The sequence below is a fragment of the Pyrgilauda ruficollis genome, unplaced genomic scaffold (assembly GCF_017590135.1).
Source record: "Pyrgilauda ruficollis isolate IOZ18807 unplaced genomic scaffold, ASM1759013v1 scaffold173, whole genome shotgun sequence".
NCBI classification, from domain to species: Eukaryota; Metazoa; Chordata; class Aves; order Passeriformes; family Passeridae; genus Pyrgilauda; species Pyrgilauda ruficollis.
Window position 1 is genome coordinate 825,080 of NW_024516209.1, and position 22,603 is coordinate 847,682.

The 22,603-nt window shown below is 60.3% G+C and overlaps 2 protein-coding genes across 2 annotated transcripts; one reads left to right on the forward strand and one right to left on the reverse strand.

Moving 5' to 3' along the window:
* Positions 1-12,884: 12,884 nt before the first annotated feature.
* LOC121351801 (zinc finger protein 282-like) lies at positions 12,885-16,240 on the forward strand. The gene is made up of 6 exons (XM_041464168.1): positions 12,885-13,316; positions 13,410-13,536; positions 13,964-14,077; positions 14,662-14,772; positions 14,892-15,014; positions 15,132-16,240. The coding sequence occupies exons 1-6, from the start codon at positions 12,930-12,932 to the stop codon at positions 15,857-15,859; spliced, it is 1,590 nt and encodes a 529-aa protein (XP_041320102.1). The 5' UTR covers positions 12,885-12,929; the 3' UTR covers positions 15,860-16,240.
* Positions 16,241-17,559: 1,319 nt separating this feature from the next.
* Positions 17,560-22,548, reverse strand: LOC121351800. Its single transcript, XM_041464167.1, has 4 exons — positions 22,501-22,548; positions 20,593-20,991; positions 19,359-19,559; positions 17,560-18,988 (listed from the first exon to the last, which is right to left on the reverse strand). The coding sequence occupies exons 2-4, from the start codon at positions 20,978-20,980 to the stop codon at positions 17,958-17,960; spliced, it is 1,620 nt and encodes a 539-aa protein (XP_041320101.1). The 5' UTR covers positions 20,981-20,991; positions 22,501-22,548; the 3' UTR covers positions 17,560-17,957.
* Positions 22,549-22,603: the final 55 nt, after the last annotated feature.

Consider the following 22,603-nt stretch of genomic DNA (forward strand, 5'->3'; position numbering starts at 1 on the left):
GCCATAAATTAACCTGAGCAATTTGGCACAGGCGGATTTGCTCCAGGGGTTTTAACTCTTTGCCCTCCGGGTCCTACACCAGCATGCTGCCATGTTAATACTGGATGTTGTGCTGCCGTGTCTATTAAAACTTTTTGTTAATTGTTGACAAGAACTAGCTGGAATGTGAATGTCCGGGCCATTATTCTGGCTGCATGGATAAGATTCCACTTGCTGGATGTGTGGCTATTAAGGAAATTTCCCTGCCTGCCCATCCAGGAGCCACTGTGGAGTCACAGCTGAGATTACCTGAGCTGGAACCGGCTCCTGTGAGCCGATGGGTCCCTGTTTGATCCCACACCTCACTCACACAGGTTTCCTGACAGACTCCATCCCAGATTTCCCATTGCAGAGCCTCGGTCGGCTGGATCCTTGCAATAATTTAACCTTGATACAACGACAGAGTAACACCACAATGTTGTGCCTCCATGCAGGGACCGCAAACAAAGGAATTCCACCCCCTCTCCGGGCTTTTCTCACCTCACAACCTAAACAGAAAATGTGGGATGATCGGCTCCCGCTGTGTCCCCGAGTGTCCCTCACCGCGCCCTTTGTTATGGAAAGCTCGGCCAGTTCCCGGCCCCCGGCTCCGGATTGTTTCCCTGCTCAGCGCCCGGGATGCTCTTGCAAATCAACCTGGCTCGGATGGAACGGGATCGCTTTTCATGAGCCATTTCCCGAGCTCCAGGAGGTTCGGGGGGTGTCGGAGGAGGTAAGGGATGACCTTTGCCCGGTTCTGGGGATCGCCCCGAGTTCCCATCCCGCTCTTCAGGGGACACAAGCGGTTTTCTAATCTGCCCTGTAGCAGCTAAGGCTCCAAGGAGTTAAGGCTGTGCCCCAAGCACTGATAAGGAGCGGGATAGAACAGGATGTGGTTGGAGAGGAGGGCACGCAGATTGGCCGGTGCTGCTCCAACTCCCCCTGGGGACGCGCAGACACCACAAACACGGGACACGGCCGGCGGGGAAGCGAGCAGGGAGGTCTGCAGAGCAGCATCGAGATCACCGCAAGCCCTCAAAGCCCCCCGACCCAATTCCAGAAAGGTCCAGCAGCAGGATTGCGCACACTCCCTCATTTGCATGGGAAGTGGGAAACCTGATGCTGGGGCGGGGAAAATTTACCCATAAGAAGGTGTCCCCACAGCATCCTCGGGACCCTGCACGCCCTGGACACCCGGATCGGCGCTGGAGCCAGGACTGGTGATGTTCCCTGACCTCTCCCCACTCCCCTCCTTCCTGTTTCATTTACTAATGGAAGATCAGGTGCTAACTCATCGCAATTTCCATGCCAATTGTATCGTTTAGTAATCAAACTTCGTAGCTCTTTCGGGACCCTCTGTTTGTCGTTCCCTTTGGACCCCGGGCATGTCCACGCCTGAGGAACTTCCCTCCCTTTGGAGTGGGACATGGCACTGCCCGTTAGACATCCTCCTTCCGAGACCTTCTGCTCGTGTTCAGGGTTTCTCACGGGATTGTGTCGTGGCCTTGTAAGGACACCATTTATTCCTTTTACTAATAAGAGTCTGGATTTGTCACCTGTCACTTTATCGGTGGGGAAAAAAATAGAGAAACAGAGTCAGGGAAGAGCCTGTTTGGGGTCAGAGCTCCTTCAACTTAAAGGAAACTTCCTTAAAAGAGCTTTTTTTCGTGCGTGTTTCTGCTTGAGTTTTGTCCGGATGTTTGATTCGTTGGCTGGAAATTTCAGGGGTTTTAATTAAAATTGTCAAGTGCCACGGGTCGCTCTGCAGCGGGAGGGGAAGGGAGGAGCGGGGCTGAAGCAGAGGAGGAACTGAGCTGCTGCCGCCCCCCAAATCCCAGGTTTCGGGGCATCTTTCCATTGGGAAGAAACGGGCGGGGAGGCGGGGGCCGGTCCCGGGGTCACACTGCAATCCAGGCCGGGGAGGGTCCCTCCGCTCCCCCGGCCCGGGACCGCGCTCCGAGACGGCGAATCCCGCGTCCCACGGGTGCTCAGAGAGGGAGTCCCGGGGCTCCTTCCCCGTCCCGCGGCCGGTGCTCGGAGAGGAGTCCCGGGGCTCCTTCCCCGACCCGCGGCCGGTGCCCGGTGAGGAGTCCCGGGGCTCCGGTCCCGACCCGCGGCCGGTGCCCGGTGAGGAGTCGCGGGTCTCCGGACCCGACCCGCGGCCGGTGCCCGGTGAGGAGTCCCGGGGCTCCTTCCCCGACCCGCGGCCGGTGCCCGGTGGAGGCTCCCTCGGTTTCGGCCCCGCTGCCGTTGCCATGACAACGAGCGGACGCCATCCCACTCTCCTCCTCCCTTCCCGTCTCCTCCAATCAGCGCCCTGCTTTCCCTGCGCGCTGGCCAATGGGGATGAGCGTCCCTCCCGCCCTCTCCTCGTGGAGGCCACCGCGCGCCGGGGGCTGGGCGGACGCGGCGGGCCAATGGCGTGGGGGAAATGGTCAGGGCTGGGTTCCGATTGGCTGCTGCTGCCCGGCGCCGCCTGTGATTGGCTGCTGCGGCTCGGCGCGGCTGAGGGGGAGGAAGATGGCGGCGCAGCGTGGCGGCGAACGCGTCCGCCAGAGGGGCCGCCGGGGGTCCCGGGGCGCTTCTCGGGGCGCGGAGCCGTGTCCGGCCTCGCCCTGCGGCTCCTCCCCAAGGGCCCCCGACGGCAGCGCCGCTGCCCGCTTTCCCCCGCCGCTGTGGGACGGCGAGAGCGGCACAGACAGCCCCGGCACGTGCAGGCGGTGAAAGCGGGGCTGGGCTGGAGCGGTTTGTGATGGAAAGGACCTGCAAGCTCATCCAGTGCCACCCCTGCCATGGCAGGGACACCTCCCACTGTCCCAGGCTGCTCCAAGTCCCGTCCAGCCTGGTTTTGGACATTTCTAGGGAACATCCACAGCTGCTCTGGGAATTCCATCCCAGCCAGGAATTCCCAATTCCCAATCTCCCATCCATCCCTGCCCTCTGGCAGTGGGAGCCATTCCCTGTGTCCTGTCCCTCCATCCCTGTCCCCAGTCCCTCTCCAGCTCTCCTGGAGCCCCTTCAGGCCCTGGCAGGGCTCTGAGCTCTCCCTGGAGCCTGCTCCTCTCCAGGGAACATTCCCAGCTCTCCCAGCCTGGCTGCAGAGCAGAGGGGCTCCAGCCCTGGGGCAGCTCCGTGTCCCCTTCTGGACTCAGCCCGACGTGTCCCTGTTCTGGGGACACTGGCCCCAAGGAGCTGGTCGCTGCTGTGTCCCAGGCTCCCAGAAGCAGCGCGTTAGAACGGGATGTGCTTGGAGAAAGGAGGAGCACTCAGGTGGGGCTGCACCTCCTGGGGCCGCTTCCCTTCTGCTCCACGGAGATAAGGGCAGTGCAGGAGTGGGGTCGGGAAAGGGGCACGGAGAGTCAGCCAGAGGTTGATCCAGAGCCCCTTTCCAGAAAGCTCTGGGAGAAGGGACTGTGCATCCTCACTCATTTACATATAAAAGGAGAAACTTAATTCCAGGGCGGGGAAAACTTACCTGTGAGAATGTGCCCTGAGGACCGGATTAGTGATGGAGCCGGGACTGGTGATGTCCTTCCCTCTCCCTTCTGATCTCCCTCTCTCTCTTCCCTCTTTGATTCTTTTGTCTCTCTTATTACCAGAAGATAAGGGCAAAAGTACCAATTTCCGCGCTGAGTGTTTAATTTAATAATCAGGCTCTGCGAGCTTTTTTTGGACTTTCTGATCCTTGTTTCTTTTTAACCCTGGGTGTCCTCAAACCTTGGGATCTCCTCTTCGGAGCAGGATCCCTGGATGGTTTATTCCCTTTTCCAGTGTTCCTGTCCAAAGATCTCCTCACTGACTGACACCCCTGAGACTCTCCTCTGATATGACGGGAGAGCCCTTGGTACACCCCAAACTTTCATTTTTTGGGAATTATTTGTCTCTCAGCCCTGTGCTGGGTAACCTTTGGAGCTCGAGATCCCTTGTGGGTACAGAAATGAATGAAGCTCACTCTGTGTGCATACCGCAGGGGTTAATTAAATGTAAACCTGCATATTCAGGGGGCATTAAGCTGATTTTAAAGCCTTTTTTTCCTTCTCAGATGTTGATTTGAAGCAGCTGGGACAGACCTGGCTCCTCTCCCTGGGGAGCTCCTGTGGGAAGCTCAGTCCGGCCACCTCAGCTCCTCCTCTTTGCCAAAACCACGGGGTTTTCGGACAAATGTAGACCTGTTTGGGACTGAGGTTGATGAAACTCCCCGAGCTTTCTCCCTGGTGTGTTTTTTGGGTTTTCCCCCGGCTCCTGGCGGGTGACAATGGGATACTGCGCGGCCCTGAACTGCCGCAACGGCACCAGCGGCGCCTACAAGAACAGCTCGGTCAGTTTTTACGGCTTCCCCCTCCAAAACAAAGCCCTCCTGAGGCGCTGGATCCAAAACATGGGCCGGGACATGCAAACCCCCTCCAAATACCAGTGCCTGTGCTCGGAGCATTTCGAGGAGAGCTCCTTCGAGGCGGACCCCGTGAAAATCCGCAAGAGACGGCGCCTGCTGAAGGAAGCTGTTCCCAACAAATTCATCCTGGCCTTGGATGGCACCTGGCTCGTGGGGACCCCCCGGGCTGGCGGCGACGTGATGAGCAACAAAACCCGAAAAAGGATCCGGAATTCCGAGCCCCGTAGGGTAATTGAGGGGTTGGATAGCGGGAATGAATTAAATTAAATTAAATTAAAGGGAGATTTGTGTGTAAAGCCTTGGAAGCAGCTTGGAAAAACATCCCTTAGAGGGTTTAATTAATAATAATAATATTGTTATTCCCTAATAATAAGCTTTCATTACCAGGGAGGAGCTTTTCCAGCCGGTCTGACAGATTGTGGCGCTGCCTCAGGGTTTATTTAAAACGCTGAATTATTTTATTTTTCACTGAAGGAAGAACCACATTCCCTGAGGGGGCTGGGTGTGGATGCTGACCACAGATATCTGTTTTTATGACTAATTTCTGACCCAGTTATTGGAGCAAATCGTTGTTCTGGCTGAGTCACATCGCTTTAAAGCCTTTTCTCTCATTCTGGATTAACAGTGGAAGGTTCTTATGTAAAATCCTTCATTAATATGCTGCTTACACATAGCACAGACATCGCTGGGAGCAGCTGGGAGGTGCCCACGTGTTTAAACTGTTGGGATAACAGGGTTTTGAGGGATTCTCAGCTCCCCTGACTCTGGAGCATTTTGCTTTTTAGGTCCCTCCGATGTTTCCTCGGTGGCCGCGTCTGCAGGATTGGCAGAACGAATTTTATAAGCTATTGCTGAAGGAGAAATTTGGATCTTTGATCACACTGGGAAAAGGTCAGTTTTCCCTCTCCAACGGGAGACACACTGGGCCTGGCCTGGCTCTTGTCACTCCTCACATCCCTGGATTTTCAGAGGATTCATCTTTAAGAGCTTGTGAATCTTTGTGAGAGACAAGAAGCTCCACATTTTTCCTTTTAAAAGGTTGAAGGACAGTTTAGGATCCCAGGGAATGCAGCTGCCAATAAAAACAAGGAACAAGGAATGGAGAAGGTTTGGATACAGCAGCTGCAGTGACACACTTGATTTTTATTTTTTTGTCTTGGTCAGGGTTGGGATTAAATGCACAGAGACAATATTTCATGTTTGGACTTAATATTTACTATTTCCTATCTATATTACAGTCTTACAAGTCGTGAGTTCTACAGTATTTCACCAACAAGTTATAAAATGGCCCCGTATTTATCTCTACAAGGTCTTTTAATGAAAAAAAAAATATAATTAAGAAATGACATTTAAATTATTTTTACTTTCAACCTAGTAACTAATCACTCGTGTCTTGTAATGTGGACTTTTTTTGTCTAATTACACAATACTCCCCAAGCCCATGAAGAAGAAGGATTAGTTTTTGCACTAAAACTTCTATCTTGTCTTTATCTATATTACTGTATTCTAAACCCCAAACTCTGAGTTTCCCACCCTGTGATATCACACACTTCTATTCAAACTCCACACCCACAATCCCAGTTCTGTCATTCCATTTTGGAAGCTTCTCCAGGCCTCAGGTCAGTGCAGTGTTCTCTGGGGGTCAGTGCCTGGCAGCACAGAAATCTGGAATTCCCAGCAGCCAGGGCTCCAACAACACATGGGATCATTAATTCTGTACCCCCATTAATTACAGTGAAGTTGTGTTTTCTTCATCCCCAGACCCTGATGTGAGTCTGGGTTTGAGATTCACTGAAGAGAATTGAACTGTTTTGATGCAGATGTAGTGAAATAACGTGAATGATGCCCAGAAAATGAAGAAGTCTCTATATGAGCTTTAAATGCCCAACAATATATTTGCTTGAAGTCACTGATGTTTTAAATCTGAAGCTGTGAGCTGTCCCTGGCTCCTCAGCATTCAGGTAATTCCTTGGATTGATTCCTAGAAGAATCTGCTGAAATTGGAGGCATTGCACAAGGAGGAATTAGCTGGGAAAAAAAGAGGACTGAACCATAAAATCCAGCACCAGGCAGCTGAATTTAGGGTTAAGGCTCAAATCCAAGACCTTCCACTTTTCAACATTCAATCTTCAACCTTCTGGGTGTAATTTCTGGAATATTTTATAAAAGTTGGAGCACAAATCCTGTTCATCCCCAACACTCCTTTAGACACCGGGGCAGCTGCTGCTTCTCCCTCCCCACTGGATTTCCTGGAATAACAGAGATGCTCTTTAGAGATGGGTGATGCAGGGATTTGCTGGAAAACCATTAATAACCACCACTGCCATGTTCTTTCTGTTCCTTGTTCAGACTGTCCTGTTCCCAAAAGCCATGTCCCAGAAGGAGGAGCAGCATGGGTCAAGGATCCGCAGGATTTGGAGGAAAGGAAAATCCCTGCCAGCCTCAGCACAGGTGTGTGGTGTGGGAATTCACTGGCAGCACCTTGAAATTGGTGGGATTGGAGGGATGGGGGGATTCCACCTCAGCTCTGGTTTTTGGTGGGTGTTTTTTTTTTTGTTTTTTTTGGGTTTTTTTTGTTTTTGTTTTGTTTTTTTTGTTTTTGTTTTTTTTTTTTTGTTTTTGTTTTTTTTTTTTTGTTTTTGTTTTTTTTTTTTTGTTTTTGTTTTTTTTTTTTTGTTTTTGTTTTTTTTTTTTTGTTTTTGTTTTTTTTTTTTTGTTTTTGTTTTTTTTTTTTTTGTTTTTTTGTTTTTTTTTTTTTTTTTTTTTTTTTGGGGGGGGGTTTTTTTTTGGTTTTTTTTTCCCAAAACTTAGGGGTTTTGTCCAGAAGCAGCGAATCGGGAATTATTCTTCTTTTGAGATTTTTCTGTCACATCAGATACAGGGAATGTTTGCAATCTCCTTATTCCAGGCCATGGTGGTTCCCTGACCCAGGGATCATCCTCAGGAGCATCCCAAGCCCTGCACAGCCACTGCTCTGACCCGGCAGAAACCTCGGGGAGCCGCCACAATCCACCAACAAATCCAGCAAATCCCATGAGAATGGGGAGCGGTAGCAGAGTGCTGGCAGGGCAGGAGCTGGATGAGTTCAGGCGGTTCCTGCTGTACCACCAGGGCCAGCCCGAGGACGCGGCGGCGCCGTGGTTCATCTGCAGCCAGTGCGGCAGGAGCTTTGCCCGCCACGCGTACCTGCTGCGGCACCAGCGCGCCCACGCCGGGCAGAAACCAGCCTGCTTCCTGAAAAACCTGCCTGATACCTGGGAAAAACATGCCTGATACCTGGGAAAAACATGCCTGATACCTGGGAAAAACATGCCTGATACCTGGGAAAAACATGCCTGATACCTGGGAAAAACATGCCTGATACCTGGGAAAAACATGCCTGATACCTGGGAAAAACCCGCCTGCTTCCTGGAAAAACCCGCCTGCTTCCTGCAGAAACCAGCCTGCTTCCTGAAGAAACCAGCCTGATTCCTGGAGAAACCAGCCTGATTCCTACAGAAACCACCCTGCTTCCTGGGAAAAACCCGCCTGCTTCCTGCAGAAACCTGGTTCCCAGAGAAACCCACCTGCTTCCTGGAGAAACCCACCTGATTCGTCAAGAAACTCTCCTGGTTCCTGGAGAAACTCTCCTGGTTCCCAGAGAAACCCACCTGCTTCCTGGAGAAACTCACCTGATTCGTCAAGAAACTCTCCTGGTTCCTGGAGAAACCCATCTGCTTCCTGGAGAAACTCTCCTGGTTCCTGGAGAAACCCACCTGCTTCCTGGAGAAACCCTCCTGATTCGTCAAGAAACCCTCCTGATTCCTCAAGAAACTCTCCTGGTTCCTGGAGAAACCCACCTGCTTCCTGGAGAAACTCACCTGCTTCCTGGAAAAACCCGCATGCTTCCTGGAAAAACATGTCTGGTTCCTGAAGAAACCGTCCTGCTTCCTGAAGAAACCCACCTGCTTCCTGGAGAAACTAGCCTGCTGCCTGGAGAAACCCACTTTCTTCCTGAAGAAACCCACCTAATTCCTGGAGAAACCTGCCTTGTTCCTGGAGAAACCCTCCTGGTTCCTGGAGAAACCTGGCTGCTTCCTGGAGAAACCCATGCTCAGAATCCATCTCCACGTCAGCTGCGTGCCACAAGCCTGCCTAGGGTAGAGCTTTGCAGTCAGCTGTCAAAAATCCTGCTCTGCCCCGAGGTGGGGGTTTATAGTCCTCTGTGGGTTAGAGTAGATTCCGGGGACAAGGCAGCTTTCCCACTTTTCAAACTTCAGTTGGAAAGCTGACCAGCGGGAGATCCCAAGTCAGAACTACTGATTTAATAGGAAAATAAGAATAAAATGCAGTAGTAGAAAAGCACTGACAGAGTCAGGATACAACCTGGCACCCTGTGGGGCAGAGTGCTGGTAGCAGCCTGGTTAAATGGTGGCTTAGCCCTCCTTCAGTGATCCTGCAGAAGGGCAAAGTTTTCCTCTGAAAAACTCTTCCAGTGGTGGCGTAGATGGGTCTGGTCTTCCTCTGGGGATGCAGTGGGAAAAGGCTGCTGTGGTGCTCCAAATTATACCCAGGTAGGAATGCTTGGCTCCTCCCTCTGGGCAGAGCATCTCCCAATGGGATGAGGGAATTTTATCAGCCATGCAGGGACATCAATGGCCCATTAACAGAAGATGCTTCCTGAAGGAGGATGGGTCATGGAAGAGATAAAGAACATTGCCCCACCCGGTTGTAACACATGGTGATGGAGTACATGCATTTGGTTACATCTTGCATTGCAGCCTAAGACAGGAATCGAGTTGTGATTCAATTTGCTGCTGCCCTAACCATCACTGATCAGGACCTGCATCACTGATCAGGACCTGCATCATTCCTGTCATTCTTACCCTGCTCCATCCAGCTCCTCGAATCGAGTTGTGATTCAATTTGCTAACCATCACTGATCAGGACCTGCATCATTCCTGTCATTCTTACCCTGCTCCATCCAGCTCCTCCTTGGAGCAGGAGTAGGATAGAGCAGCACTGTTTGTACCTAAAGGGGCATTAAGAAAACCTGGTGCACCAAACAAGGCGTGCTGGAGAGCATCCAGAGTACCACAGAGAAACAGTGGAAGTTTCCAGGGATGAAAAACGAACAATTGGGAATGGGATTGTAAGCTGATGTTTGAAGCAACCAATTCCAGACATTATTTCCCCACTTTAGCTGCTCTCCCATTACTGCAGAACTAACTCTATTTTTGGGTTCTGTTTTTATATTGACCCTTTTTTTTTTTCCTGTAGGGTGAGATGCTGCTTTGGTTTCTGAAATTCTGGGGGGAAAACTCCATGGGTATATTCCAAATGTGTGTACAGTGTGTTGGTGATGTTCCTCTGGGAACTGGAAATGCAGCAGGGAGAAGGGTGGAGGAGAGGAGACAGGAGGCAGCACATGCAGATTTTGTGTTTTCTCCCCACGTGCTGGTGGTTTTCAGCATTTTTGAATATTCCAGTTGCATGCCAAGAGGAAAAATGTGTTGCCTCCAGTTGGAGGGGTGTCCTCAGTCAGAGACTCCAGCTGGAATGAAGTCTCCAGGCTCAGCAGCCCCTGAGGAGCAGCAGAGAACACCCAGCTGGTGCTGTGCTGCACTCCCAGGAGTTCTGAGCAGGACTGGGAAAATACACTTGGCCCCAAAGCACCCTGCCCATCCCAGGTACAGGAATAATGTCCCAAAAACCGTTTGGCACTGGCTTCTCATTGTTTCCTTCTTCATAAGTGAAGTCCTGGAGTTCACTTTGCTTTTATTCCTCATAGAATCCCAGAATGGTTTGGATTGGAAGGGATGTTAAGGATCATTCCAGTGCCACCCCTGCCATGGCAGGGACACCTTCCCCTGTCCCAGGCTGCTCCAAGCCCTGTCCAGCCTGGCCTTGGGCACTGCCAGGGATCCAGGGGCAGCCACAGCTGCTCTGGGAATTCCATCCTACCCCTCCCCACCCTCCCAGGGAACAATTCCTTCCCAATGTCCCATCCATCCCTGCCCTCCGGCAGTGGGAGCCATTCCCCATGTCCTGTTCCTCCATCCCTTGTCCCCAGTCCCTCTCCAGGCTGGGTGCTCCAGGCTGGGATGTGGTTTTACAGCCTGCACATCCTGCACTGCTCCTCACAGGAGGGAATGTGTCCTGGCCTGGGACACAGCTCCATTCCCACAGAGAGGATGGTTCCCTGTCTCCTGAGCCCTGGATCCCGTGGGATGCTCCAGGCCCCAGCACCCCTCACTCCTGAGGGGGCAGAGCTGCTGTGGCACACCCAGCCTCAACTCCACACTGCCACGAGGAGTGGGATCTCCAGCAGGTGCTGTCCTGGGGGGTCAAAGCCTCTGAACTGACATTCCCTGGGGAATATCACCTGCGTGGTAAAAGATATTTGGAAAATTTGGGGAATAAACCAAGCAAACCATGTCTGTGCTGGCAGCAGGTGAATCCATGGCTGAGATGAAGAAACCTCAGAGGCTGAGGGAGCTGGGAAGGGGCTCAGCCTGGGGAAAAGGGGGTCAGGGGGGACCTTGTGGCTCTGCACAGCTCCTGCCAGGAGGGGACAGCCGGGGGGTCGGGCTGTGCTCCAGGGAACAGGGACAGGAAAATTGGAAATGGACTCATATTTGGATTGGGTATTGGAGAAAACATATCATGAAAATGGCTCAGCCCTGGGGCCGAGGGGCAGGGCCTGGGGGCTCGGGGTGTCCCAGCTGGGGGGCACAGTGCTGCAGGGGACAGGGAGCGATGACATCCTGCAGGGAAATGGCTGCTCGGGCTCCCGGGATGCTGCTCAGCCCGTTAACCCTTCTTGTACCACTGCCCTTCCTCCGGGGCCGGGGTCACCCCGCTCCCTGTCCAGCCCAGGAGAGCCCCGTCATGGCTCATCCGTACGGATCCTGGAACACCGAGGCACTGAGGAGCTTTTCCCGGGATAATCCCGGGAAGGTGGGACCGTAATGCTTTTCTGTGGCCTGGCCCCAGCCCCAGCACTGTTAAAACCAAAGGTTCCAGGGTCAGGAGGAGCACACGGCGTGGTTCCCAAACCCAGAATGTCCCCCCACGAGGGTCTTCTGGCCAGGACGGGGGTCCTGGTGCTGGTGGTCGTGTCCTCTTCCCCCACGGCTCCTGGCCCTCGGTGCCACCAGATCGGTGCTCCCTGCACCCAGATCCAGGCCAGTGTCACCCACTCGTGTCAACATCGGTGCTGATGTCATGCAGAGGCTGGTGCCGGTGGCAGAGCCGATACCAGTTCCCAGGTGGTGCCAATGCCGGTGTCGGTGGCAGCGGTGGAGGTGCCGGTGCCGGTGCCGGTGCTGGTGCCGGTACCCGCTGTCGTGGTGGAGCCACTGCCGGTGCCAGCGGCCCGGCAGTGCCAGTCCCCGTGCCAAAGCCGCGCCGGTGCCGGTGTGGGTGCCGGTGCCAGTCCCGGCGGCGGCAGCGGGGCCGCTCCCGGCAGGCGGTGGCGGTACCGGGGCCGCGCCGGTGGCGGAGCCGCTCCCGGTGCCGGTAGGCGGCAGTGCTCGGCGCTCCGCGCTGCCGCCGCTCCCCGCCCGCTGCCGCCCAGCCCGGAGGAGGCGGATGCGATTCCCCGGCTGCCCGTGGCTGCTCGGCGGGGCGGCGGGGCCCGGCCCGTGCGCAGGCACCGACAGCGGCCCCGCTCCCGGCCCCGGCCCCGGACACCGCCCGGCCTCCCTCTCCCTCTCCGGCCCGGCCGGGACCCTCCGGCACCCCCGGCCCGCGGGGCCGCCGCCACCCCCGGGGACCGGAGCCGCGGTGGCCTCGGTGCCCCGGGACGGGGCTGAGCACCCCTGCACCGGGATGTCCGTGCGTGCCCGGGATGCGCCGGGCGCCGCTGACCCGGCATGTCCACGTGCCCTCGGGATGCCCCGGGGTGCCCCGGGATGTCCCCAGGGACGCCACCCGCCGTGGCCCCGGTGCTCCCGGGATGCCCCGCTGACCCGGGATGCCCGTGTGTTCCCAGCGTGTCCCCAGACACCTCTGCCCCGGGATATCCCCGTGCCCCCGGGATGCCCTGGGATGCCCCAGGGTGCCCCGGAATGCTCTGAGCAGGCTTCAGCCCAGGGATGCCCCAGGCACCTCTGTCCTGGCATGTCCCTTTATGTCCCCAAGGTGTCCCTGGACACCCCTGGTCCACACTTGCCCTGCTTGCTCCCTGCCCACCCAGCCCCATCTTCTTCCCAAGTGGGTTCCAGCCTGGGCAGATGCAGGAATGTCTCCCAAGGGATTGGGGACTGGGGTGACAAGTTGGCAGGGGTCACCACGGTGGCCTGCCTAGTTCTGGCAGGTGTTCCATAGGGACAGGGATGGGCACTGACCCCACGGCCACCCTGGACTGCCACTCACTGCCCCCTCAGGCTGGTGGGCATTGCACACAGGGGTCCCTGGCAGTTCTGGGGCTACTGGTGGCCAAAAGCCCTGGAAACGGGGTGCAGAGGCTCCAGGGGGTGACCGTGGGTCTCCTCCCACTCGTGCCCTCCCCGTGGCCCAGGTGCAGGAGTGGAACATGGAGGCCCCTCACCTGATGCCGCTGCAGCCGCCGCTGCTGCCGGAGCGGGCGCACGTGCGGGAGGCGCAGCTCCACTCCGCGGAGGCCTCGCTCTGGACCGTGGTGGCCACGGTGCAGGCCATGGAGAGGAAGATCGACCTCCTGGCCACCCGCCTGCTCAGCCTGGAGGGCCGCTCCGGCACGGCCGAGAAGAAGCTGCTGGACTGCGAGAAGACGGCCATGGAATTTGGGAACCAGCTGGAGAGCAAGTGGGCCGTGCTGGGCACCCTCATCCAGGAGTACGGGCTGCTCCAGCGGCGCCTGGAGAACGTGGAGAACCTCCTGAAGAACAGGAACTTCTGGGTGCTGCGGCTGCCCCCCGGCCCCCGGGGCGAGGTCCCCAAGGTAGAGTGTCCCTGGGGGCTGCAGGACAGTGGGGGGACCCTCCATTCCCCTGGGGAGCGGGCGCCGCTGAGCCAGGGGGTCTTGTCCCCACAGGTGCCGGTGACATTTGTTGACATCGCCGTCTACTTCTCAGCGGAGGAGTGGAAGAACCTGGAGGAGTGGCAGAAAGAGCTGTACAACAACCTGGTGAAGGAGAACTATGAGGCTTTGCTGTCCCTCGGTAAATGTCCCTTTTCCCCAGCTCCTGGCAGGACGGAGCGATGGCCGTGTCTCCTCAGTGGGTCCCCAACGTGGGTGGCCTGGTCCCCTGCTGCTGGTCTGTGGTGGCACTCGCTGTGTCCTGGGACCATTCCAGAGGGAACACTGCATGGCTCATGCTGTGTGTGGGGACAGGGTGACACACCATGCCATGCCAGTGCTGCCACGGTGCTGCCCAGGGGCTGGAGAGGGTCCTTGTCCCCCAGAACCCAGGACCTGAGTGTCCAAGCTGCCTCCAGCATGGAGGTGCTGTGGGATTTAGGCACCTCCTCTGCCAGGAGGGACACCAGGTCCTGGCAGCCTGGTGTGTCCCCAGCGCGTCCCCCGAAGCCTGGCTGACAGGGAGGGGGTGACAGGCACGGGGTGACATCGCTCTGTGTCCCTGGCAGATGGGGCCCTCTCCAGAAGCGAGGCGCAGCCGCGCAGCGAGCGCGGGGACGGGCCCTGCGTCCCTGAGCAGCGCGAGCTGGAGCAGAGGGAGCTGCCGCCGGACGCCTGCGCGGGTGAGACACCGTGGGAAGACCTGTCCCCACTGTCCCCATTGTCCCCACTGTCCCCACATCACGTTCCCCCACCCTCCTTCCCCCAGGGATGCCACTCCTCCCTCCCAAACAGACCCATCCCCACTGGGCCCAGTTCTCCAGCTGTGAGTGAGGGACCCCAGAAAATCCGTGACTGTTGTGCTGGAGATCTTGGATATCCATCACTGGGAGATCTATGCTGCCACCCCCTTGTGTCAGGGCCCATGGGCTGTGTCACAGTCACCCAGCCCCATCAGCTGTGCCATTGTCACCTGTCCCCAATGGGCTCTGCCACAGTCATCTGTTCCCAGGGGTTGTGCCTGTCCCCACAGTCTGTCTCAGGGTTGCCTGTCCCCATGGGCCATCTCAGGGTCACCCATCACCAAGGGCTGTCCCACAGCCACCTGTTCCCGCAGCTCCCTGGGGGTGTTGGGTGTCCATAACTGCTGTGGGACGGGGGTGTCCCCTGAGGCCGGAGTCCAGGGGTCACACACCCCGGGTGTGGTGGCCGTGGGTCGCACGTGTGGCTCCATCCCGGCCCGGGCCAAGTCTCTCCTTGTGAACAGAGTCGCTGATCTCCACCTCCGACATCCTGTCCCGGATCAAGCAGGAGGTGGCCTTCGTGGGGGAGCAGCAGTTCCCGGAGGAGCGGGGCATGCCGCCGGACCCGTGTGCAGGTGAGCCCGGCGCTGAGCCTGCCCCCACCGGCGCCGTTCCCTCCGTGCCCCCCGGAGCAGGGTGTGGCCCCGCGTGGCTGAGTCCCTGTCCCCGTCCCCGTCCCTGTCCCTCCCTGCAGGCGCGGACGCCCTGATCACCGCGCACGACTTCTTGTCGTGGATCAAGCAGGAGGAAGAGCCCTGTGTCCGGGAGCCCTGGGAGCTGCCCGAGAGGGAGATGCTGCCCCCGGGCCCTGGTCCTGGTGAGCGATCCCCACCATGGGGCTGGGGGTGAGGGGAGCACCCCCCGGGACGAGCTGTGACCTGGGGACATCCCCGGTGTCCCCGGTAGGACTGACCGGTCTCTCTGTCCCCTGCAGCCAGCGAGGGGCTGCTGGTGAAGACGGAGGAGCGGTGCCCCCACGCCGAGCCCCCCGAGGAGGTGGGTTTGCCGGGCAGCTCCGGGGAGCTGCTCTTCCCCGGCACGGGCTTCGGGACCCCCGAGGGACAGGCGGCGGTGCCGGCGGCGGTGGCTCTGCCGGCGCAGCACAGACTGGGCAAAGCTCCGGGCCCCGAGCCGGGCCCGGGGGCCGATTCCGGGGGCGTCCCCGCGGCGCCGCCGGGCCCCGCCGAGGAGCGGCCGCACGGCTGCGCCGAGTGCGGGAAGAGCTTCAGCGGCAAGAAGAGCCTGCGGATCCACCAGCGCAGCCACGCGGCCGAGCGGCCCTACCCGTGCGCCGAGTGCGGCAAGAGCTTCAATTGCCACTCGGGGCTGGTGCGGCACCAGATGATCCATCGCGGCGAGCGGCCCTACAAGTGCTCCGAGTGCGGCAAGTGCTACAGCCGCAAGGAACACCTGCAGAACCACCAGCGGCTGCACACCGGGGAGCGCCCCTTCGCCTGCGCCCAGTGCGGCAAGAGCTTCATCCGCAAGCAGAACCTGCTCAAGCACCAGCGCATCCACACCGGGGAGCGCCCGTACCAGTGCCCCGCCTGCGGCCGCAGCTTCCGCTACAAGGAGTCGCTCAAGGATCACCAGCGGGTCCACGGAGCCGAGGCGGGGCCGCCGCCGCTGCCGCCGCCCGGGATCCTGCCCCCCGGGGACTAGGGGCCACCCCGCCGCGGACTGCCACCCCCCGGCACGGGGACAGCCCCCGGCCACGCGGCTTCCCACCAAACCGAGGTGCCCGGCCGGGGCGGGGGGCGGGCGGGGAGCCCCGAGGGGGGGACGAGCCCCCGGGTCCCCCGCCACGGACGGACGCTTCACCCCCTGCGCTCCCCCCACGGACGATGTCGCCGCACGGGGTGGGGGGCAGCCAGTCCCCCGCCGTGTCCCCCCGCGCCACCCCCGCCTGCCGCTCTGTCCCCTCGCCCCCGCTGCTTATTTTTACTGCCCCCCCCGCGCCGTCCCGCTGTACAGTGCTTGGGGTGTAGTTTTGTATGGACGAAGCGATACGGAATAAAGTCGTGCTGGGCTGCAGAGCCTTCAGCACCCCCGCCGCGGGTCCCCCGTGCTCTGTGGCCGCGCTCCCGCCCCGTCCCCGGGGTCCCGCGCCCTGGGAAGGCAGCAGCAGCAGGATGGGAAAGTGGGAATGGCGTGGTGGGACACAGGGTAGTGGGAATGGGTTGTGGCGGCTCAGGAGGTCCCTGTGTCACCGGCTGTGGTGGCCTCATGCTGGTGGGGCTGTGTGGAGACCCCCACTCCTGTCACCGACCCACCCCTGGGTCCTTCCTGTCCCCTGTCCTTGCCCCATCCCCAGGTCCCTCCTGCCACTAATTTGGGGATAGGAGTTATTTCACACAATTCTTTCCCCACAGAATCCAGGGCCCTTCCTCAGGCACACCAGGGTCCCCAAGCTGAGTGTCACCATCCTCCTGGGAGGCCACAACCAGAGCTGGGTGACCCACAACTGCCACAGCTCCTGCTGCCCCACTGTCCCCTCCCTGGGGGCTGCACCCTCCTGTCCCAGCCCACCAGGACGTGGCAGTCAAGGGGCCCTGGATGCTGGGGGGCTGGAAGAGGGGACAGCAGAGGGGACACAGCATAGACGGCTCAGCAGTGCTGTCACCCTGAGGTGGGCTGGAGATGGAGCGGGGAGACAGTGCTGGGGTGCCCTGGGGACACCGCACCTGCTGTGGGGACACTACACTTGTCATGGGGACCTCAGACATTCCCTGGGGACCCTGCACACTGCTGGGGACCCCAAGCACTGCTGGGGACACTGCACCTTGCCTGAAGACCCCGAATGCTGCTGGGGACCTTGGACACTTTCTGGGAATCCTGCACACACTCGGGGAACACTGCACAATGCTTGGGGACCCAGGGGACAGTGCTGGGGAACTTGGACACTCCCTGGGGACCCTGCACGCTGCCCAAGGGGCCTTGCGTGATGCCAGGGACCCTCCACACTCCCTGGGGACACTGGACACTGCTGGAACATTGGACACTCTCAGGACACTGCACATTCCTGGAACCTGTCAGGCTGCCTGGGCCCTGCACAGTCCTGGGGACCCTCTGAGCCCGCTGGGGACACTGCACATTGCCCAGGGACCCCAAACACTCCTGGGCAGGGGACCCTCCACGTTCCCCCCACAATGTGCATGCCCTCACTGCTCTCCAGGTCTGCAGAGCTCCCATTCCCCAGCCCTGATCCCACGGTGCTGGGCTGCCCCAAAGGAATGAGGTGAAGCTCGTTTGTCCCATGACCTTGTCCCCATCCAGGCCTGCAGAGCCATGGGACAAACGAACCCCCTGGCCCAGCTCCCGCCCCCACACAGAGATCACACACAAAACCATCATTTCTGGGTTTTTTTGGAGGCGTTTTTTTTTTTAAACAGAAGTTTTATGGTTATATGCAAATTAGGTCATTAAATGATTTGCATAAAATGTTCGCATGTCAGCGACTAAGTGTTTCTAACTCCCACCCCCCGACAGGTAGTAAATCCTACTGGACTAGCGCCCTCAGGCCGCGCTGTCACTCGTGTCCCCCGCGGGCACGGCGGCGTCACCTCGGGGCGCTCCCGTGCCTCAGACCCGCGGGGACCCGCCCGGAGCGCTCCGAGCCCGCTGCGGCAGCGCCGCCCGCCCGCGTCCTCTGTCCCTTCCCGCGGGGATCCATCCGGGTGCCGCCCGCGTCACCGCACGCCGTCCCGCCGGGGCGGCCGCGGGCACTCCGTGTCCGTGGCGGAGCGGCTCCCGCCCGTCCCTAGCTGTTGGTGAGGAAGAGGCGTCTGTGTCGGGAAGCGGAGCCGCGCGGCCGCCCGCGGCGCCGGCCCCGGCCGCGGTTACCGAAGGGGCTCCGGCTGGGCACGGCGGTGTCTGCCCAGCCGGCGCTCCCGGCCGGCGGCTCGGGGAAGCTGGGCTCGGCTTTGGGCTGCTCGAGGAGCGGGCTGGGGTCGCGGCGGGGCTCGGGGGGCGGCGGGGCCGGGCTCTGGCGGGCGCCGGCGCGCTCCTGGCGCAGGTAGCGCAGCTCGTCGCGGATGTCCGTGAGGACGCCGAGCAGGCGGAACTGCAGCTCCCGGTCGCGCGCCCGCTCCTCGCGCTGGGTGGCCCGTTCCTCCTGCCACATGGCCAGCTCCTGGTGGTACAGCTGGTCCCACTGCTCCTCCAGGTCGAGCAGGTGATGGATGCTAGTCCTCCAGCTCTCGCGGCGGTCCTCGCGCAGGCGGGAGCAGCCCAGCCCGCGGCCGGGGCCGGCGGCGGCCGGGGCGTCTCCGGGAGGGGAGGCGGAGGAGGGCAGCGACTCCTCGGTCAGGGCGCCGTGCAGCGGGGAGCGGGCCGGGGGCTCCTCCTCCGCCGGAGCCTTCTCCCAGGTGGGCCCCATCAGTACCCTGGGCAAGGCGCCCATCTCCGGGCCCGGGCCGCCCGCCTGCTCCTCGGGATGCGCCGAGTCGAGCCCGCGGCCCAGGGCGGGCAGGTCGGACACGCCCTCGTGCCCCCAGTCCGAGTGAGCGTCCGCGGGGTTGAGGGAGTCCTCGGGCAGGGAAGTGACGGAGCCCTGGGAGCTGCACCGGCGGATCAGCATGGCCTGGCGGGACAGTTTCATGTCCTCCTCCGCTGACATGGGGGCCTCGGGCCCCGGCTGCATCCCCGCGGCGCCACCGTGGCCCCTCTCCACCTCCCGGCCTTCCCGTTCCTCCTCCTCCGACATGGAGGCGTAGGAGACCAGGGACTCGTTTCGCAGGGACGGGGAGATGGCCGACGCGTCTGGAGTGCGCAGCTCCGGTCCCGACTCGGCTGGGAGAGAAGAGAAACCTCCGGTGAGCCACAGCACTGCCCTGGCCCCAGGCTCCCCAACACGTGGATCCCAGCGGATCTCCATCCTGACCCAGCGGATCTCCATCCTGAGTCCACTCCCAGCAGATCTCCACCCAGAACCCCACTGCCAGAGGATTTCCATCCAGATCTCACACTTCCCAGCAGACATCTCACACTTCCCAGTGGATCTCCATCCAAACCCCACTCCCAGTGGATCTCCATTCAGACCCAGCAGATCTCCATGCAGACCCTGCTCCCAGCCAGTGTCCACCCAGACCCTACACTTCCCAGCCCATCTCCACCCCGCCGTGCTCCCAGTGCCCCCAGCCCGTGCTGGCTCCCGCCGTACCGGAGCCGCCCTGCCCCTCTCCTCGGTACTCGCAGCCGCCGGCGGGGTCGGGGCTCTGTCCCGGCAGGCGCGGCACGGCCGAGCCCTCCACGTCGGGCAGGGCCGAGGGCTGCCCGTTGGTGTCGATGTAGATGCTGGGGTGGCTCACGCCGGGCTGCAGGTGCATGAAGGGCTGCTTGGACGCGCCGGGGAAGAACAGATCTGCGGGACACAGAGGATGCGGCCTCAGCCGGTGGGGACACGGTGGCCCCCAGGTACAGATGCTCCCTCAAGGTCATCCCGCGCCATCACTCAGCATCACCCTCCCCAGCACCACCCGGAGCCCCCAGGGGGCTGACAGCCCCTAGTGCCAGAGAATCATGGGGTTGGGGAATAACCTGAGCTGGGAGGAACACACAGGGATTGCTGATCCAGCTCCTGGCCCTGCACAGACACCCCAAAATCCCACCCTGTGCATGCCTGAGAGCGCTGTCCAAATGCTCCTGGAGCTCTGGCAGGGTTGGAGCTGTGACCATTCCCTGGGGAGCCTGGGCAGTGCCCTGCACCCTCTGTGGGAAGAACCTTTCCCTGATCTCCAGCCTGACCCTCCCCTGGCACAACTTCATGCCATTACTCAGGATTTCTTCCTTCAGCCTAAAGCCCTGAGCTTGGCACATGACAGCCAAGTCTGGGCCACATGGATGGAGCCTATGACACCCCCAGTGAAACTAGAGGGGCCACTGAAAGCATCAAATTAAAGAAGAAAGAAGAACAAAAAAGACCCACTCCTGCAAAGCTTGAGGTGTTCCTACCAATCCTGTTGATCTGGCACAGTTTTCCCAGAGAAGCTGTGGCTGCCCCTGGATCTCTGGAAGTGTCCAATGCCAGGCTGGATGGGGCTTGGAGCACACTGGGATAGTGGAAGGTGTCCCTGCCCATAGCACAGGGTGGAACAGGATGAGCTTTAAGGTCCCTTCCTACTCAAACCACCCTGGGATTTCTACGACTCGCTGATCCCAGGTTATTTCCACGGAGGATTTCTAATCCCAGCACACACAGTTCTCTGCCCTGGTGGCTGGCACTTGGGTACAACAGAACCGTGACTCTGGCGGATGCTGCAACCCCGAGACAAACCCCGGAGTCTCCTTCCACAACGCACAACAGCCAGCTGAGAACGCCGGCGTGGCTGGACATCGCTCAGGGAGCGCAGCCAGCGCTCCAGCCACCCTCTGCCCGCAGAACCGCCACCGCTCACCCGGGTCCAGGATGATCTCTGGCTCCGAGTCGTGGCTGGCCTGCAGGAAGGTGGAAGCCACCATCTTCTCCAGGGGCGTGAGGCGCGGCTTGTGGAGCGGCCCCCCGGCGCGGTTCATGGGCAGGTGCTTCTTGGAGGTGATTTTCTTCTTGACGTCCAGCCGCAGGTCGCGCCACTTGTGCTTGAGGTCGTCGATGGAGCGCTCGGTGTAGCCCAGGAAGTTGACGCGGCTTTGGATTTGGGTCCAGAGCTGCTTCCGCCGCACGGGGTGAGCCCGCAGGGCCTCGGACCCGTACAGGGCGCTGAAATGCCGGACCACATTCCAGACCAGCGTCTCGGTCTCGTCATTGGAGAAGTTGGCCTTCCTCTTCCGGCCAGACGCTGGCATCGCCTGCGAGGCTGCGGCAGAGGTGGAAGGGGCACAATTGAACCTCGGTCCCCACTCCTCTCTGTCAGCTCCTGGGGGGAACATGGGGCTGCGGGAGCCCGAGGGAGCCGCGGAGGAGGGAGCCGAAGCAAGAGCCCCGGAGGCATCCATGGCAGGGGAGGCTTGGGCCGGGGAGGATCTAAAGAGCCGCTTCGGCACAGCACGCGGCACGGGCGCACCGCATCGCCTCGCCCGGCTCGAGGGCACCTGGGAGGGGAGAAAAGGAAAGGGCAGCGGTGGCTGGTGGCAGCGCGGGGGGACGGCGAGGGCCCCCCGGCTCTCTCCAGCCAGAGGCACCCGGGAGCCCCCAGGCAGGTGCCACGGACGGGGACGTGGCCGTGCTGCGCGTCAGCACCACGGTGAGGGGCTGCGGTGAGCGCCTCGGGCGCGTGGGGCCACGGAGCTGCCTCACAGGGTGCCTCAGAGCACCTCAGGGCCAGGCTGAGGGTGATGGGGACACCTCAAGGCCACGGCAATGCCGGCCGTGACGGGGAAAGTCTTGGGCATGATGAGCACTTCAGGATCCCAGCCAAGGCCTCGGGGCCACAGCACCGACCAAGACCTGAAGGACAGGTCCAGGGGCCTCGGCCACAGTGAGCACCTCAAGGCCATGGTGAAGACCTCGGCCGAGAAGCAGACCTTGGCAAGGGTCTTGGCCATGGTGGGAGCATCAAGAGCCCAGTGAGCACCTCAAGCGCCCGCTGAGGACCTTGGAGTCATGGTGAAACCCACGGCCACAGTGAGAGCCCCAAGGCCATGGCAAAGGCATCGCGGAAGGCCTTGGCCACGGTGAGCAGCTCAAGCTTGCAGGGAGCACCCTGGCACCAGGACACGACAAGGCCATGGCAAGTGTTGCATGGCCATGGTGAAGACCTTGGCCATGATGAACACCTGAAGAGCCCAGTGAGGAGCTTGGCGCCACAGAAAAGACCTTGACTGTGATGAACACCCCAAGCTCCCAGAGAGGATCTTGTGGACACAGCAAAGACCACGGTGCACACCTGGAGCTCCCAGTGACCATCCTGGGGCCACGGCAAAGACCTCGGCCATGGTAAACACCGTGGCCACGGTGAACACCCCGAACTCCTCCTGAGGAACCTGGGACCACCTCAAAACCCCTGGCCGTAGCAAGTGCCCCAAGGCCACGAAGAAGCCCTTGGCCACGGTGCACACCTGGCCCGGGTGTGCACATCTCAAGCTCCCACGAGGACCACGGGACCACAGCAAAGACCACCGTGCCCACCCCATCCTCCCATCGCGCCCTCGACCCCCGGCAAACCCCGGGAGCACCGCAGCAGCCTCGCGCAGAGCCCGCAGCCCCGCGGTGCCGCCGAGGGCCCTGCCATGCCCCGAGCCCCCTCCCCATCCCCGGGGCCCCCCAGCCCCCCGGCGGCGCCCGCACCCGCGGCCTCGGGGCGCCCGCCGCGGGGCCCGGGGGGCTGCGCGCTGCCCTCCCCCGGCTTTGTTCGCGCTCCTCTCACCGGGGACAAAGCGGCCGGGCCGGGGCCTGCCCCGCGGACCCCCCCCCATTCGGGATCCCACCGCGGGCGGGTGCGCGGGGCAGGCACCGGCCGCGGCCCCGCG

Excerpts from the sequence above, each read along its gene's own strand:
- LOC121351801 (XM_041464168.1), top strand. The coding sequence starts at position 12,930 with ATGGAGGCCCCTCACCTGATGCCGCTGCAGCCGCCGCTGCTGCCGGAG. Across the intron at positions 13,317-13,409 it reads CCCGGGGCGAGGTCCCCAAG|GTGCCGGTGACATTTGTTGA; the intron begins GTAGAGTGTCCC and ends TTGTCCCCACAG. Across the intron at positions 13,537-13,963 it reads TGAGGCTTTGCTGTCCCTCG|ATGGGGCCCTCTCCAGAAGC; the intron begins GTAAATGTCCCT and ends TGTCCCTGGCAG.
- LOC121351800 (XM_041464167.1), bottom strand. The coding sequence starts at position 20,980 with ATGCCAGCGTCTGGCCGGAAGAGGAAGGCCAACTTCTCCAATGACGAG. Across the intron at positions 19,560-20,592 it reads AGAGATCATCCTGGACCCGG|ATCTGTTCTTCCCCGGCGCG; the intron begins GTGAGCGGTGGC and ends TGTGTCCCGCAG. Across the intron at positions 18,989-19,358 it reads AGAGGGGCAGGGCGGCTCCG|CCGAGTCGGGACCGGAGCTG; the intron begins GTACGGCGGGAG and ends CTTCTCTCCCAG.